Source organism: Corylus avellana, chromosome ca2 (genome assembly GCF_901000735.1).
Source record: "Corylus avellana chromosome ca2, CavTom2PMs-1.0".
NCBI lineage: Eukaryota > Viridiplantae > Streptophyta > Magnoliopsida > Fagales > Betulaceae > Corylus > Corylus avellana.
In genome coordinates, this window is record NC_081542.1 from 41,339,710 (window position 1) to 41,352,249 (window position 12,540).

The 12,540-nt window shown below is 35.2% G+C and overlaps 2 protein-coding genes across 3 annotated transcripts; one reads left to right on the plus strand and one right to left on the minus strand.

Moving 5' to 3' along the window:
• The first annotated feature begins 7,005 nt into the window (after nt 1-7,005).
• LOC132171359 (protein DMP4-like) lies at nt 7,006-8,329 on the plus strand. Its single transcript, XM_059582656.1, has one exon. The coding sequence runs from the start codon at nt 7,188-7,190 to the stop codon at nt 8,148-8,150; it is 963 nt and encodes a 320-aa protein (XP_059438639.1). The 5' UTR covers nt 7,006-7,187; the 3' UTR covers nt 8,151-8,329.
• An 84-nt stretch (nt 8,330-8,413) lies between these two features.
• LOC132171358 (pentatricopeptide repeat-containing protein At5g46100) lies at nt 8,414-12,187 on the minus strand. Of its 2 annotated transcripts, none has more exons than XM_059582655.1 (2): nt 11,981-12,187; nt 8,414-11,497 (listed from the first exon to the last, which is right to left on the minus strand). In XM_059582655.1, the coding sequence occupies exon 2, from the start codon at nt 11,262-11,264 to the stop codon at nt 9,825-9,827; it is 1,440 nt and encodes a 479-aa protein (XP_059438638.1). In that variant the 5' UTR covers nt 11,265-11,497; nt 11,981-12,187; the 3' UTR covers nt 8,414-9,824. The 2 variants fall into 2 exon arrangements, with proteins under 2 accessions (XP_059438638.1, XP_059438637.1); XM_059582654.1 differs by having other exon boundaries at nt 8,414-11,510.
• Between the last annotated feature and the right edge of the window lie 353 nt (nt 12,188-12,540).

Below are 12,540 nucleotides of genomic sequence, written 5' to 3' on the forward strand. Positions count from 1 at the left end.
TTTGATTTATTTTTTTGTTTTTATTTTTTAACTTGGGATTGCGGCATTTTAAGAAAAAAAAAAAAATCAGAATGGTCGAATTGCAACAATTTGAAAGTTTGAAGGAGTCAAGTGTCACTTTTTAAACATTGGAGGTTAAAGTGCAAATGAGTGAATAGTTCAGAGTAGTAAAAAATGTATTTTCCCCATATATATAGGTTAACCAGAATCTGACATATTTAATTAAATGAGTCAGATTAGCTCATCCACTATAACCCACTAATTTTGAGTTGGGTTCGTGTTAAGTTTGCGGGTTATATAAAAAATTGTCAGCTCTAAATGTTGTTTGTGAGGATCAAGTAACGTCGAGGCATGTGTATAAGATTATATACATTAAGCATATCTCGACTTATTTAATTAAACGCGTTAGATCCTCCAACCCTAATCCGTCAGCTTTGTATTGGATTCATGGATAATGTTAAAAATTGCTAGGCTATTGAATACTTAGATTGAGACTTACCCCTTGGATGCAACGCAGATGTGGTAAGCATACATATGATTGTATAGTCATATGTAGGAGAGGTGGGGATATAACTTGCGGGAACGGGAGCTCAAACAAGCTTAACGTCAAATATATACTAGGAGAATAAAAGATAAAGTTTTTCTCTAAATTAAGTTGAAGTAAATTCTTAACTTAAATTGACATGTATCCAAAATGCATATGATTCTCGCATTCATTTGTAATAAAGTATTTGATTTTTGCATACATTTTGAACACAACAGTTTAATGGGTTGAATTAAAAAAAAATATGTATTTTTCTTACATGTTTAAGAGACACGTAACATTTTATAGGGCTCAGTCAACCTAATGTATAAAACTTTCGTCCAACAATAAAATAGCATAAGGATAATGGCAATTTCTTTTATTAACAAGAACATATGACAAAATACTCATTGTTGTAAGGTATGTGAGGAAAAAGATAAAGGCAAATAGCTCTGTTTTTTTTTTTTTTTTTCTTTGTTGTGAGCCATAATGAAAAGGGCAATTATGGTCTGAAAGCGTTATATAGACAGCATGCCCATTATGAAAGCATGATCATGGGTATGTCATCATGACATTTTCCCTACCCGTCCTCAAATTGAGGGAAGCTGAGGCAAAAAGATTAATTCCCTATCAACATGCTTGTGCGTGCAAATCTGGTATGTATGAGGTGTATATATATGCAAAAGTGTGCTCCATTCATCATCATCATCACACCACCATACCCTTCGATCTTCATCACCTTTTCTCTCTCAATCTCTCTTTCTTATGATTGGTAATTAAAAGGGATCACCTTTTTTATTTGTACGAAATATATTTAAATTTGTACATGGCACAAAAATAAAAGAGAACATTTTATAGATGGGGATGTTAGATGTAGCAAATTTGTTAGAGCAATTTCTGGTATGGTGTTTTTAGTGAAGGATTACCTGCAAAATAATAAAAGCGTTAAAGGATACATCGGTCCAGAGACCGAAAAAACTACGATGCTTAAGTTATAACATTATTGTTTGGAGTGAAAATATACAATGAGGTAGGGTTTTTGGAGATGGATTGATCCCCCTACCACATGTATTGCATGTCTTTTATAGGGTTTTAGCTAGGTAACCATTTTTCATACAGTCGTTCAGTGTTCATCTAGTAGTTGAGAGATAGTGGAAGGTGGTTAAGAGATTATGGTTTTTTCATGCTCATTTGGTGGTTGATACGTTCAAGTGGTGGTTGAGAGATAGTTTTTTGAAATATCTGGAGTTGCTGAATTATTGTAAAACTCTATGTAGTTGTAGTTTATCTGAATGGAATTACTTGAGTGGGACCTATAGTGAATTTTATCCCTAACAAAATTGTTTTCGCTTTTCTGTTTAATGAGCAAGGTAGTAATTTTTAGTATTATTGTCAATTTTTAACACGATCTGCAAATTTAATATAAATTCAATATTAAATTAGTGTGTTAGAGTTAATGATTGAAATCTGTTTAATTAAATAGGTTAGATTAGAGTTGGCTTATATAATCTTATACGCATGTTTCGACATTTAGGACTCATAATTTTTTATAAACCTGCGAACTTAACATGAAATTAGTGGTTAACGTTAATGAGTCTAACCCATTTAATTAAATAAATCGAATTATGATTGACGTATATATTTTTATATTCATAACTTAACACACAAATACGAATTATGCCGTAAAATTAAAGCTGCTTAGACAACAGGGGAATTTTGAAAAACAGAACATGAACTTGAAGCTCCTCAAGAGACAAAGTTTCGTGGCTAGGGTCCATTTTGATGGTGTTATTATTTGGTCGATATTGAAAACATAATTTAGAAGCAACAAACACCGTAAACACGGTTTTAGTCATAATGACTTGATCTCGTAATTCCGGCAGAAGAAAACAAAACAGCATCAAATAAACATCTTAATTAGAACAAAATTATGATTGAAGAAAACTAAACACCACCAGCACCAACAGCAAGTCAGCTATAAAATGGTGTCGAAACACAGAGGTAATTAAGATAATATGTTTTGAAAAAGAAAATATTCAATTAATAATTAATTATATATGGGATACTGAAAATACACAGTAACTTCCACTGACCAACATGTCAGAAAAAGGCAGATGGTGGGTGGTATTTTGTTATATGTAGTTTATTAATTTATTGAGTTTAGATTCAGCTCAACCTTATAATGATTGCCTAATGACCCAAATAAATAATCTTATTTATTTTTATTTATTATCTTATTGGATGGTCTCGAATTTCTCAATAAAATACAATATTCTTCATGATATCTCTATCTAGCAAACAGCTACCTAACCCTGTAGACCAGTTTCTGCATTCTAATATTCATGGAATCTTCCCATGAAAATTTAAAAATAAAAAATAAAGGATTTTTAAACAGAATAACCTCGTTGCATATTCAGAATATAATGAGAACGTCAATAATATTCTAGGAGTTTGGACCTACTTCTATCAAAAAAATCTTTTGTGTTAATTAACCTTTTTATTGGGAATCGTTAATCATTCCTAATTTCTGCTGATTTAATATATATGCAAGAGTTTTCTTTCTATATATAATAGAATTAAAATGGAATCCAATGATGATGAGGAGATCGATATGCATGGGGCAACTTTCTTTTTTTTTTTTTTTCATTATAAAAATATTTACAAATAATATTACTCTTGGTTAGAAGTCTCACGTTGTCTGGGTATTAAGGAGATTGACCATTTATAAAGTGAGGAAAAACCTCAACTCTTGAGCTAGCTTTTGAGTTGAGTTAGACTCAAGATCTATTTCTAATATGGTATCAGAGCCTAGTCCAATTGGCTGTGGCCCACCGTCACCCATTGTCGCACGTGTTGGCTTGGATGTCCTCCCGCCACATGTGAAGGGGCGTGTTGAAAGTCCAACATTGCCTGGATATTAAGGAGATTGATCATTTATAAGGTGAGGAAAAACCTCAACTCTTGAGCTAACTTTTGAATTGAGTTAGGCCCAAGATCCACTTTTAATACTCTTCACACTAATTTATTATATTTATATCATACCAATTGACACAAAATATTAGCCGTTTATATATTTGTTGTATTATAAATTCAATTGGTGGACACCATATTGAACTTGGGAATGATGAGAGGGGAAAAAAAAAAAAAATAGCATTTTAGGTGGTATCGTTGCCAGAATTAATTGTTCCAAGCAAAATAAGAATTTTGTCATTTTCAAGAGCTAACTCAATCGGTTAGGATTACGCCTAATGAAGCGGAGGTTACTAGTTCGAATCCTTCTTCCCCCTCTTGTTGCGGATATGTATAAAAAAAAAAAAGAAAAAAAAAAAAGAATTCCGTCACATTTGAAGGATTAAAATTATGCTAAACGACAAAATCACAAACCTTTTCAACATGAGGTTAGCAAATTAAGTAAATAATGTTTAGTCAAGGATGGTCGAAGCGGTTGGACAGACAACATTGATTATTTACTTATGTCTCTTTCGCAGTAATTATTTAGTTTAATTTGTTGAACAGAAAAGTCATTTTATTTTAATTCAATAATCACAAAAACAATATAGTTTGCTTCTTGTGATTTGGATATATCTACTCCAGGTATTATTATTATTATCTTTATTATTATATTTAAATATAAAAAGAAAGCATTAATAAACTCTAGTAAGAAACTCTTGACCCACAAGAGAGAACGTACCTTTTTGTAGGTCTATATGGACAGTAATATTCTTCTTCCAATAGAAATTCAAAGGCCAAAATCCAAAAGCTTGAATATTACTGTCCATATAGACCTACAAAAAGCCACGTACGTTCTCTCTTGTGGGTCAAGAATATATATATTAGCTCTTTTATTCATTGCTTCTAGAAGTGTAAAATAGCTAGGCATATCTAATTTTAAGCAATTTCATGTGGTATTGTGGTAATTAAAGATATTCTTCTATTATATTCTCGAATATAGGAAATAAGCTCTTTCTTGGCGTTTAGTTGAATTGATGCTGAAAGGCTTCTAGAGCTTAGAATACTTGGATTGGAAAAAAACCCATTTGAGATGAGAGACAGAACAACAACTTGAATCAACTACAACTGCCCTATCAACCTCAGATATGGCCAGTTTACTCACTTCCACATTAGATTTATAAAAGAGAAAATTGTGTGTGTGTTTATATGTATTATGTAGGCTAGCTTGAGCTTAATTTGTATACACTTATCTTCAGTTCATTTAATAAATGAACAAAGTTTATATAAAGATTTAGGCTTGTTTAATTTACCAAACGAGTTAAACTCATATACATAACTTCATTTTTATTATTTGTGTGTATCTACTATATATGTGTTTTTATCATGTTATTAGCGGCGACCCTTAAAGTCGCTGCTATTTACTCATCATTAGTGGCCATTATTAGCGACGACCGAAAAGTTGCCGCTAATGAGGGGTCATTAGCAGTGACATTTAAAAGTCGCCGCTAATGATGCCTCATTAGCGGCGACTTTTGGGGTCACCACTATTTGTTTGGTCACTAATGAGGGTTTTTCTTGTAGTGACATATAGATTCAAGATTATATTGTTTAAGATTCGAGTTAATTTATCTAATTACTTAAATAATAAAATCTTAACAATACCTAGTATGGATTTACCCAAAAAAAAAAATTAAAAAAATTAAAACAATCATGTCAATTACTTCATATATGGAATAAACAAGTTAATTATGTAGCTCGTGAACAAGTTCAAATTTGTTTGAAAAGGAAATGACTTAAGCTTAAACATTCAATACTCAGCTCGATTACAACTGTAATCCGGGGCGGAGTCAAAGTCAATCATGCCTACCTTTGAAGTAAACTAAAAGATTGTTTGAGCAACAAGATTAAGAATACAACCTTTTGTCCCATAAAACATTTCAGCCTTCTAGAAATGTTTTGGTGACGTTGCATATATAAAAAGAGACGTTGAGGAAAATCTTATAACTCAAGTGACAAGAGGTGGTTGTCAAAGTGACAAGAGTTTGACAATCCTTAAATATTAAACTTGCTAATTTAAATATCTACTTGAGGTGATCCTTTTTATTCCATTAAAATATTTGAGATGTAAATGATAGAAAATTACTAAAACGCATATATTAATTACACCTCTAATTAAAAGGATAACAAGAAAATTTCATGCCCAATTATATCAGAAGCAAAATTAGCAATTTCACTCTTTATATACAGTTTTTAAATAATTAACTAAAGTGAATTTGCCATAAAATATATATAGGGTGGTTTGATGAAACGCCGAAGAGCTGGGCTTCATTTGGGCCTTAGCGTAAATGAATACACGAGAAGGTTCCTGTAATTGCCCAGTCAGTGTAAGTGGGCCGAGCTCTAAAAAGTTTATACAAATAAGCAATGGCCAGAACCCAAGGTCGGCAGCATGGGTTGGGTTTGAGCGCATATGGGTTTTTGGAGCATTGAATATAGCAACTCTCCCACATTGATTCAATACATTTTATTTTGTTTTCCAACCTTCTCTTTCAATTTTTTTTTGGTATCAAAGCTATTTTCTTGTGAACTCGAACCTTCTCTTTCCTTTTTTCGGCATCCTTCACGACAGTGCATCCTTCACAGCGTTCCTCACATGTGTTCAACTACTGTATACTTCAAATCATTGCATTTCGTCGGGGCTCGCAAAATAAGCACTTGTCATGACTTGTTTACGACCCATTTATCCTCTATATATATATATATATATATATATATATATATTATAATAAGGTTCATCTAGGTGTCATAAAAAGTAGTTACATGTATAGGATAAACAAGTACCTGTTTATTTGTCAGGTATCTATTTTGCCAGCCCTACATTTTGAGCGTGCTATCAAGTCTATTAGTCCATCAATTGAATGTTCGAAGGTCAATCTATGTCACATCATCAAAATCAGCACAAATAGAAGTGTTACGCACCCTCACACGCCGCCAAAAGTTTATGTGCCTCCACATACTACCGGAAGCTTCCAAGCTCCCTCCACAGTCTCTTGCGCACCGAACATTTAATTACATGTGATTTTTTACAAGTGATTGTAATTAAATCTTACCCAATGTGTCATTTGTATTGTAAACATATCAAGTGAATAAGACACAACGTAATTCTTAGAACAATTCTAGCGCCTCTAAGGCCGAACTACCCAAAATCTTGTCTCTTGCTTCATGCTATTTTCTCCAATTTCCACATTTCATCACATATTTCTACACACACACACACACACACACCAAAAAAAATAAAAAATTGATTGAAAATATAGATGAAAAATATGTTAAAGCTTAACGAGGGATAACAGGGAGGATTGCATTACATTGCCAGCTAGCTATATATTTTTGAGCCTGGAAAAGAACTAATTCTTATCTGCTAATGAAATTATGACGTGCAAGAGATGCACATCATGATCTAATAATTATTTCATAGAATCTTGCCAAATTTGTTCTTATTAATGTGGTGGACAATTATCCCAATTATTCCATAAATTATGACGTGCAAGAGATACACGAAGTAAGATTCATCAAGTGCAACCTGATTAAAGAAACAAAATGCAAGTGCAACCTTCGAAGGCATGTAGTGTCACCTTAAAACTACAAACAAAACAAAAGTTTTCCCGAAGAGTCCAGTTTTTATATATTGCGTCTTACCGAAACAAATGACATGACACAAGCAACAAAACCCCCATGGTGCCTAATTTACTCCTTACAGTTACTGTTGGAAACACCACAAAATCTCTCTTTCCCTTTCTCCCACTCAGGGCCACAACTTTCAGAATGCTTAAACAAGTTTCATAACGGCCATGAATGCTTTTGTAGACAAACTCCCCTTCCTGAAATCTGGAGCTCTTTCTTGCAAGGCATGCCTAGCCACCTTGCGCACCCTTTACCTCTACTCAGTTTCCCACTACTTATAAAACACTGCCTTGCAAGAAACCTGTGGATACAAATTGAAAGGAGATCAAAACAAAGGGGAAAGAGAAGTGAAAGGTTCTGTGCCATGGAGATTAAGGTAGAATCTAATTCCGAGCATCACGATGAATTGAAAGATCCCCTCTTGCGAGATACAACCGAAACAGAAGAGAAAACATTGATACAGAAAGCCATTAGCCAGACATTTCAGAGCACGGCTCATTTGGCCAATCTTTTACCTACTGGATCACTCCTTGCTTTCCAACTTCTATCACCCATTTTCACAAATCAAGGTGACTGTGACTCGGTCAGCTGGTTCATGACTGCTGCACTTGTGACCCTCTGTGGGGTGTCATGTTTCCTTCTAAGCTTCAGTGACAGCTTCAAGGACAAGAAGGGAAATATTTGTTACGGGTTTGCCACATTCCGGGGGCTGTGGGTCATTGATGGGTCAGTCAACCTCCCACCTGATCTTGCTGCAAAATACCGGTTGCAATTCATAGATTTCATGCATGCCTTCATGTCAATACTGGTATTTGTAGCTGTTGCACTCTTTGATAACAGCGTGGTAAGTTGCTTGTTCCCAACGCCATCAGATGAGACTCAGGAGATCCTCACAAAATTGCCAGTCGGAATTGGTGTAATTTGCAGTATGTTGTTTGTTGTGTTTCCTACCCAGCGCCATGGAATTGGATTCCCCCTCTCTGCAAATTAAGAAGAAACCTCTTTTGTTTGGTTTCTACAGATCTACCTCCATGCTGTTCAAAACTCATAAAACTCTGGATTTATGTGAATTCTGCAACATTATTCTTTTATGTTCTCTTTGAAGTGCATTCATAAGATGATTCTCTGCAACTTAACCATTATGTTAATTGGAAATAGCCTGTTCATACATCTCAAAGTATAGAAAGTGCTAATATTGACACAGAAAGGTGATTGTGACTCAGCAGAATATATCACATATGCAGTTCATAACTTCATTATACTGAAACTTAGAGGGTTGGGGTAGGATTTTAAAACATAATCACTATTCCACTGCAAATAATGGGCTCTCGTGTATGCTGCGTGAGTTTGAATGAATGTCAATCATTTTTAGTCACAGATCATTGCAATGCATTAAAATCCATAGTGAAGAATGTACCAAATTTTAGTTTATGTAATACAGTAATAGGATAATGACCGGACATGAATAGCATAAATCAAATTTCACATGCACACACATGAGCTTCTCATGCAAACCAGCTGCAGTGCTTGCTTCAACCAAAATGAAGATTGACACCACAGGATTAAATTATTTCACAATTGTTTCAATAAGGACTACCATATTCCAGTTGTCAAAAAGAAAGGGAAAAAAAAGGTATTTGCAAAATGATCATTTCAGCCATGTCAATGCTCAATACATACTAGGAATTAGCATAAGCCATAGAATGCATTTGGACACTGAAAATTACTTATCACCTCATTCATCCAAGGCAATTTGTACAAGCAACATAAAGCATGTTTGCTGATTTGATAATTCCAAAGTGATAATCTGGGTTTTGAAAGAGGAAGTGTGCCATTAAAAGTGTATGTAGGAAGGCAAGGTTTTCAACATGCCAGTAGAAGCTTGCTTAGCTAAAAGCAGAAAGGGCAGAGTTGAATCTCTGAATTCTTACATAGCACACACACGCACGCGCTCACACACACACATATTTTCACTAAAGAAGGAAGAAGAAAAAGGAATATTCAATACCAATTAATCTACAAATCATGGCAAACACGCAAAAGAAATGCTGAAGAAGAGGACTGTATCCAAGCCACCCCTTCCAGGACCCCACTTAAATAGAACCTACACTGGCTAAACAGCGGACAGCTCTACGCCAAAGTACTCCATTGAGGCACATTCCATAAAATGCTATTTAGTTAGGCAACAAAAATTCAGAAATCAACTTTGTAGCACACCTCTATTTTATTCCAAAAATCAACAAAATATCTCTCCCATCAGAACATGAAGATTTCATCGGCGTAATAAACACCATGGACTGTCTATGAGTTCCAGTCCCAACATCTAGGGTGTTTTTGTAGAAATAACTCTTAATCACAACACCTCCTGATTGGATAGTTCTAAAGGATGGTCTGGGTACGGTTTTAAGGACTGCAAGTCAGTTTTCCAGAGAATATCAAACAGCCTGATACATTTTTTAATACAATATCTGTTACTTTGGCATGTTAATGATAAAACTCCATCAAACAACAACTCCTACAATTTAAAACGTATCATTCATCTGATAGGCGAATTAAGATTCTGAAGTTCAAAGAGATGCTAATGTGATTCAAATAATTTGATGATTAGAAAGAATAGAATCCATACACAAAGAGCACTTACTAATTCATAGAACTCATTTCAGATCTATATTTCAGGCTCAGCAAATTCGCTCATCAGCTTGACCTGCAAAAGTTCAACAGCTTCCCGCACCTTCCTTCGATCCCAAAATCCATGAAACACTGCATTCCATGTTCCCTCAGTTGGAATACATCCATCGGTCACCATCTCATCAACAATGTGAGCGGCCTTGTGTAAGTCTCCTCTATTAGAGAAACAGTTGACTAGAAAATCAAAAGTTCCAACATCAATGGAGATACCCCTAGTCCGCATGCTAAGGTATAACTGAAAAGCCCGATTCGGATCTCCATTGGTACAAAGGCCTTGGACCACCATATTATAAATCCTAACATGAAGGCTCCAAGTTAATCGGTTTGGTGAGATTCCCCCAAGGACCATTTCATCAAGGAAGTTCGCAGCTTCTTGGAACTTGCAAATATCACAGAAGCCACTAATGATCTTCCCATACAACCCTGCATCTGGTTTCAATCCCTGAAGCTTCATCCTGTCAAGAATCTCCAAAGCTTCTTGAAGCTTTCCTTCTTTACAGAGTCCATGAATCAGAGAACTGTAAGTTATCGTATTGGGCCGAAGGCGCTTGCTCATCATCATCTCCAGTAGTTCCATGGCTTGTGAAGAACAACCACCCTTGCACAGACCATCCATTAAAGCACTGTAGGTAAACACATTTGGCGCAATACCTTTGCTTGTCATCTCATCGAGCAATCCAATAGCTTCATCCAAATTTCCAGACTGGCAAAAACCATGTATCAAAGAAGTGTAGGTCACAACACTGGGAGAACAACCTTTTGTCTCCATCTCTTTGAACAGCTCCTTCGCTTCACCAATCTTTCCCAATCTACATAACCCGTTAATTAGAGTACCATATGTATATGAATCTGGAGTACAACCACGATTGGGCATCTCGCGAAATATCCGAAGAGCAGCTTCCATAGTCCCACTGTTCTTGCAAAGGGCTTTAATCAATACATTAAGGGAAGCAACACTAGGTGGAATACCTATTTCTCTCATATGCCTATAAAATCTTAGAGCCACCTTTAACTGGTTTTCTTCAACAAGAATGGCAAATACTGTAATGTAAGACTTCGCGGTGGGTTTGCACTGGAAGTCCTCCATCTTGTTGAAGACCCTAATGGCCTCCAGTGGCCTGTGAACGCGACCATAGGCCCTGCAGATTGAGAGGAAGATATCTTCTGTAATACCACACTTTTCCTCCTTCATTCTATTAAGGAGCTCTTCTGCTGGTCTGAACTGGTTTGCTGAGACTAATTTGGAGATCATTATACTAAAGGTGTTAGGATTATGCTGAAATCCATTAGCATACTCAGCTGTCGCCGAATCAAATATTAGAATAGCTTTTTTTACGTCCCTTTCAGCTCGTATCAACTGCTCAACTTGGGAGGGTGTTACCTGTTTTGACCATTTAAACATAGTTTTACTGCCCATTACTGGAATTTCTCTTTCTTGACAACACCCACTCCAAACGAAGCCAAATTTATCTTTTCATGTCATGCATCCATACAAACTAACTAACAACAAAGATATGCGCTTCTGCAACATTCAATGTCCAATGGCATTTGCCAGTGAATGTATGTTAGTCGGTACAGAAACAAGTTGCTCCTGAATAGAGTAATCTTCTCTAAATTACATAGTCTGACCTAATGCAAAAGTCATGGTACCTGTAGGAGTAAACTAACAATGAAAAAATCTTCTTAATACTCAATTTTATCAAAACTCCGAAAGTTGTAATTGAATCAGATGCTTGGAAATTCTACAAACACTCCAAACGCTTTGATATGTCAAACCCATAATAATAAAACAAACAAATATTCTCTTCAAGCAACAAACAAAATGATATCTGAAAAAACAATATTAAAAAAAAAAAACCAGTGGTGGTGTGGGAATACATACAAAAATATAATCAGACTCAATCTTCAGGCAATTTTCGTATGAAGATAGTGTTTTTCTATTCTACTATCCAATAAAGCAGCCAAATAGTCTATTTAGGAACAAAGCAATAAACCGAAGCTAAGATTCCATTTTGTAAACCAGTGTGTGTGTCAACGTGAACGTGATTGTAAATACAACTCTGTTACGCATTTTATCAAGCAGGTGGCGGCCGCAGTGAGGCTTTCTTCAATACTAGCTAACCGGAAGAGTACCTGAACGTTGGAACTTTCTTCAACCTTGGCATACGAGATCGTGATCATCTAGAACGCAGCAACTGATCCCAACATCAAATCGTAACCATGATGTCCGAGAAATGTTCGAGATTTCGGAGCCATTTTCAGACTCAGAGAGACCGTATTATTTTTTCAATTTTAATCTTAGAGCGACAGGCAGAGAGTGGGAGGGGAACGAACGAAGGAGCCCGCACTTAATTGGGCTTTGCAAAGGTGGGGATGGGAAAGTCGTTGCTGTCTTTTGGAGAATGAGGCTACTTGGGCTTCAAACTTCTATTTTTACGCTTTCACTTTTATATATATATATTTTTTATTGAGCATAAAGATTAAAGTATCCATTTTTTAGCTTAAAAAAAAAAAAAAAAAAAAGGACATAAATATGTCACACAGAAGAATAGAAGATAATGCAAGCATTCCCAGCAGTTTTCTTATTATTTTCCTTATATTTAAGGATTTAAATTACTTTTTGTTTTCCTATGTCAAAATACACTTCAATAGCTTCCCTTAATCATTCTCTATATCATTTAAATATTTGTTTT

Bases quoted from the DNA above. Each gene is read 5' to 3' on its own strand.
- LOC132171358 (XM_059582655.1), bottom strand. From the start codon at position 11,264: ATGGGCAGTAAAACTATGTTTAAATGGTCAAAACAGGTAACACCCTCC.
- LOC132171359 (XM_059582656.1), top strand. From the start codon at position 7,188: ATGACACAAGCAACAAAACCCCCATGGTGCCTAATTTACTCCTTACAG.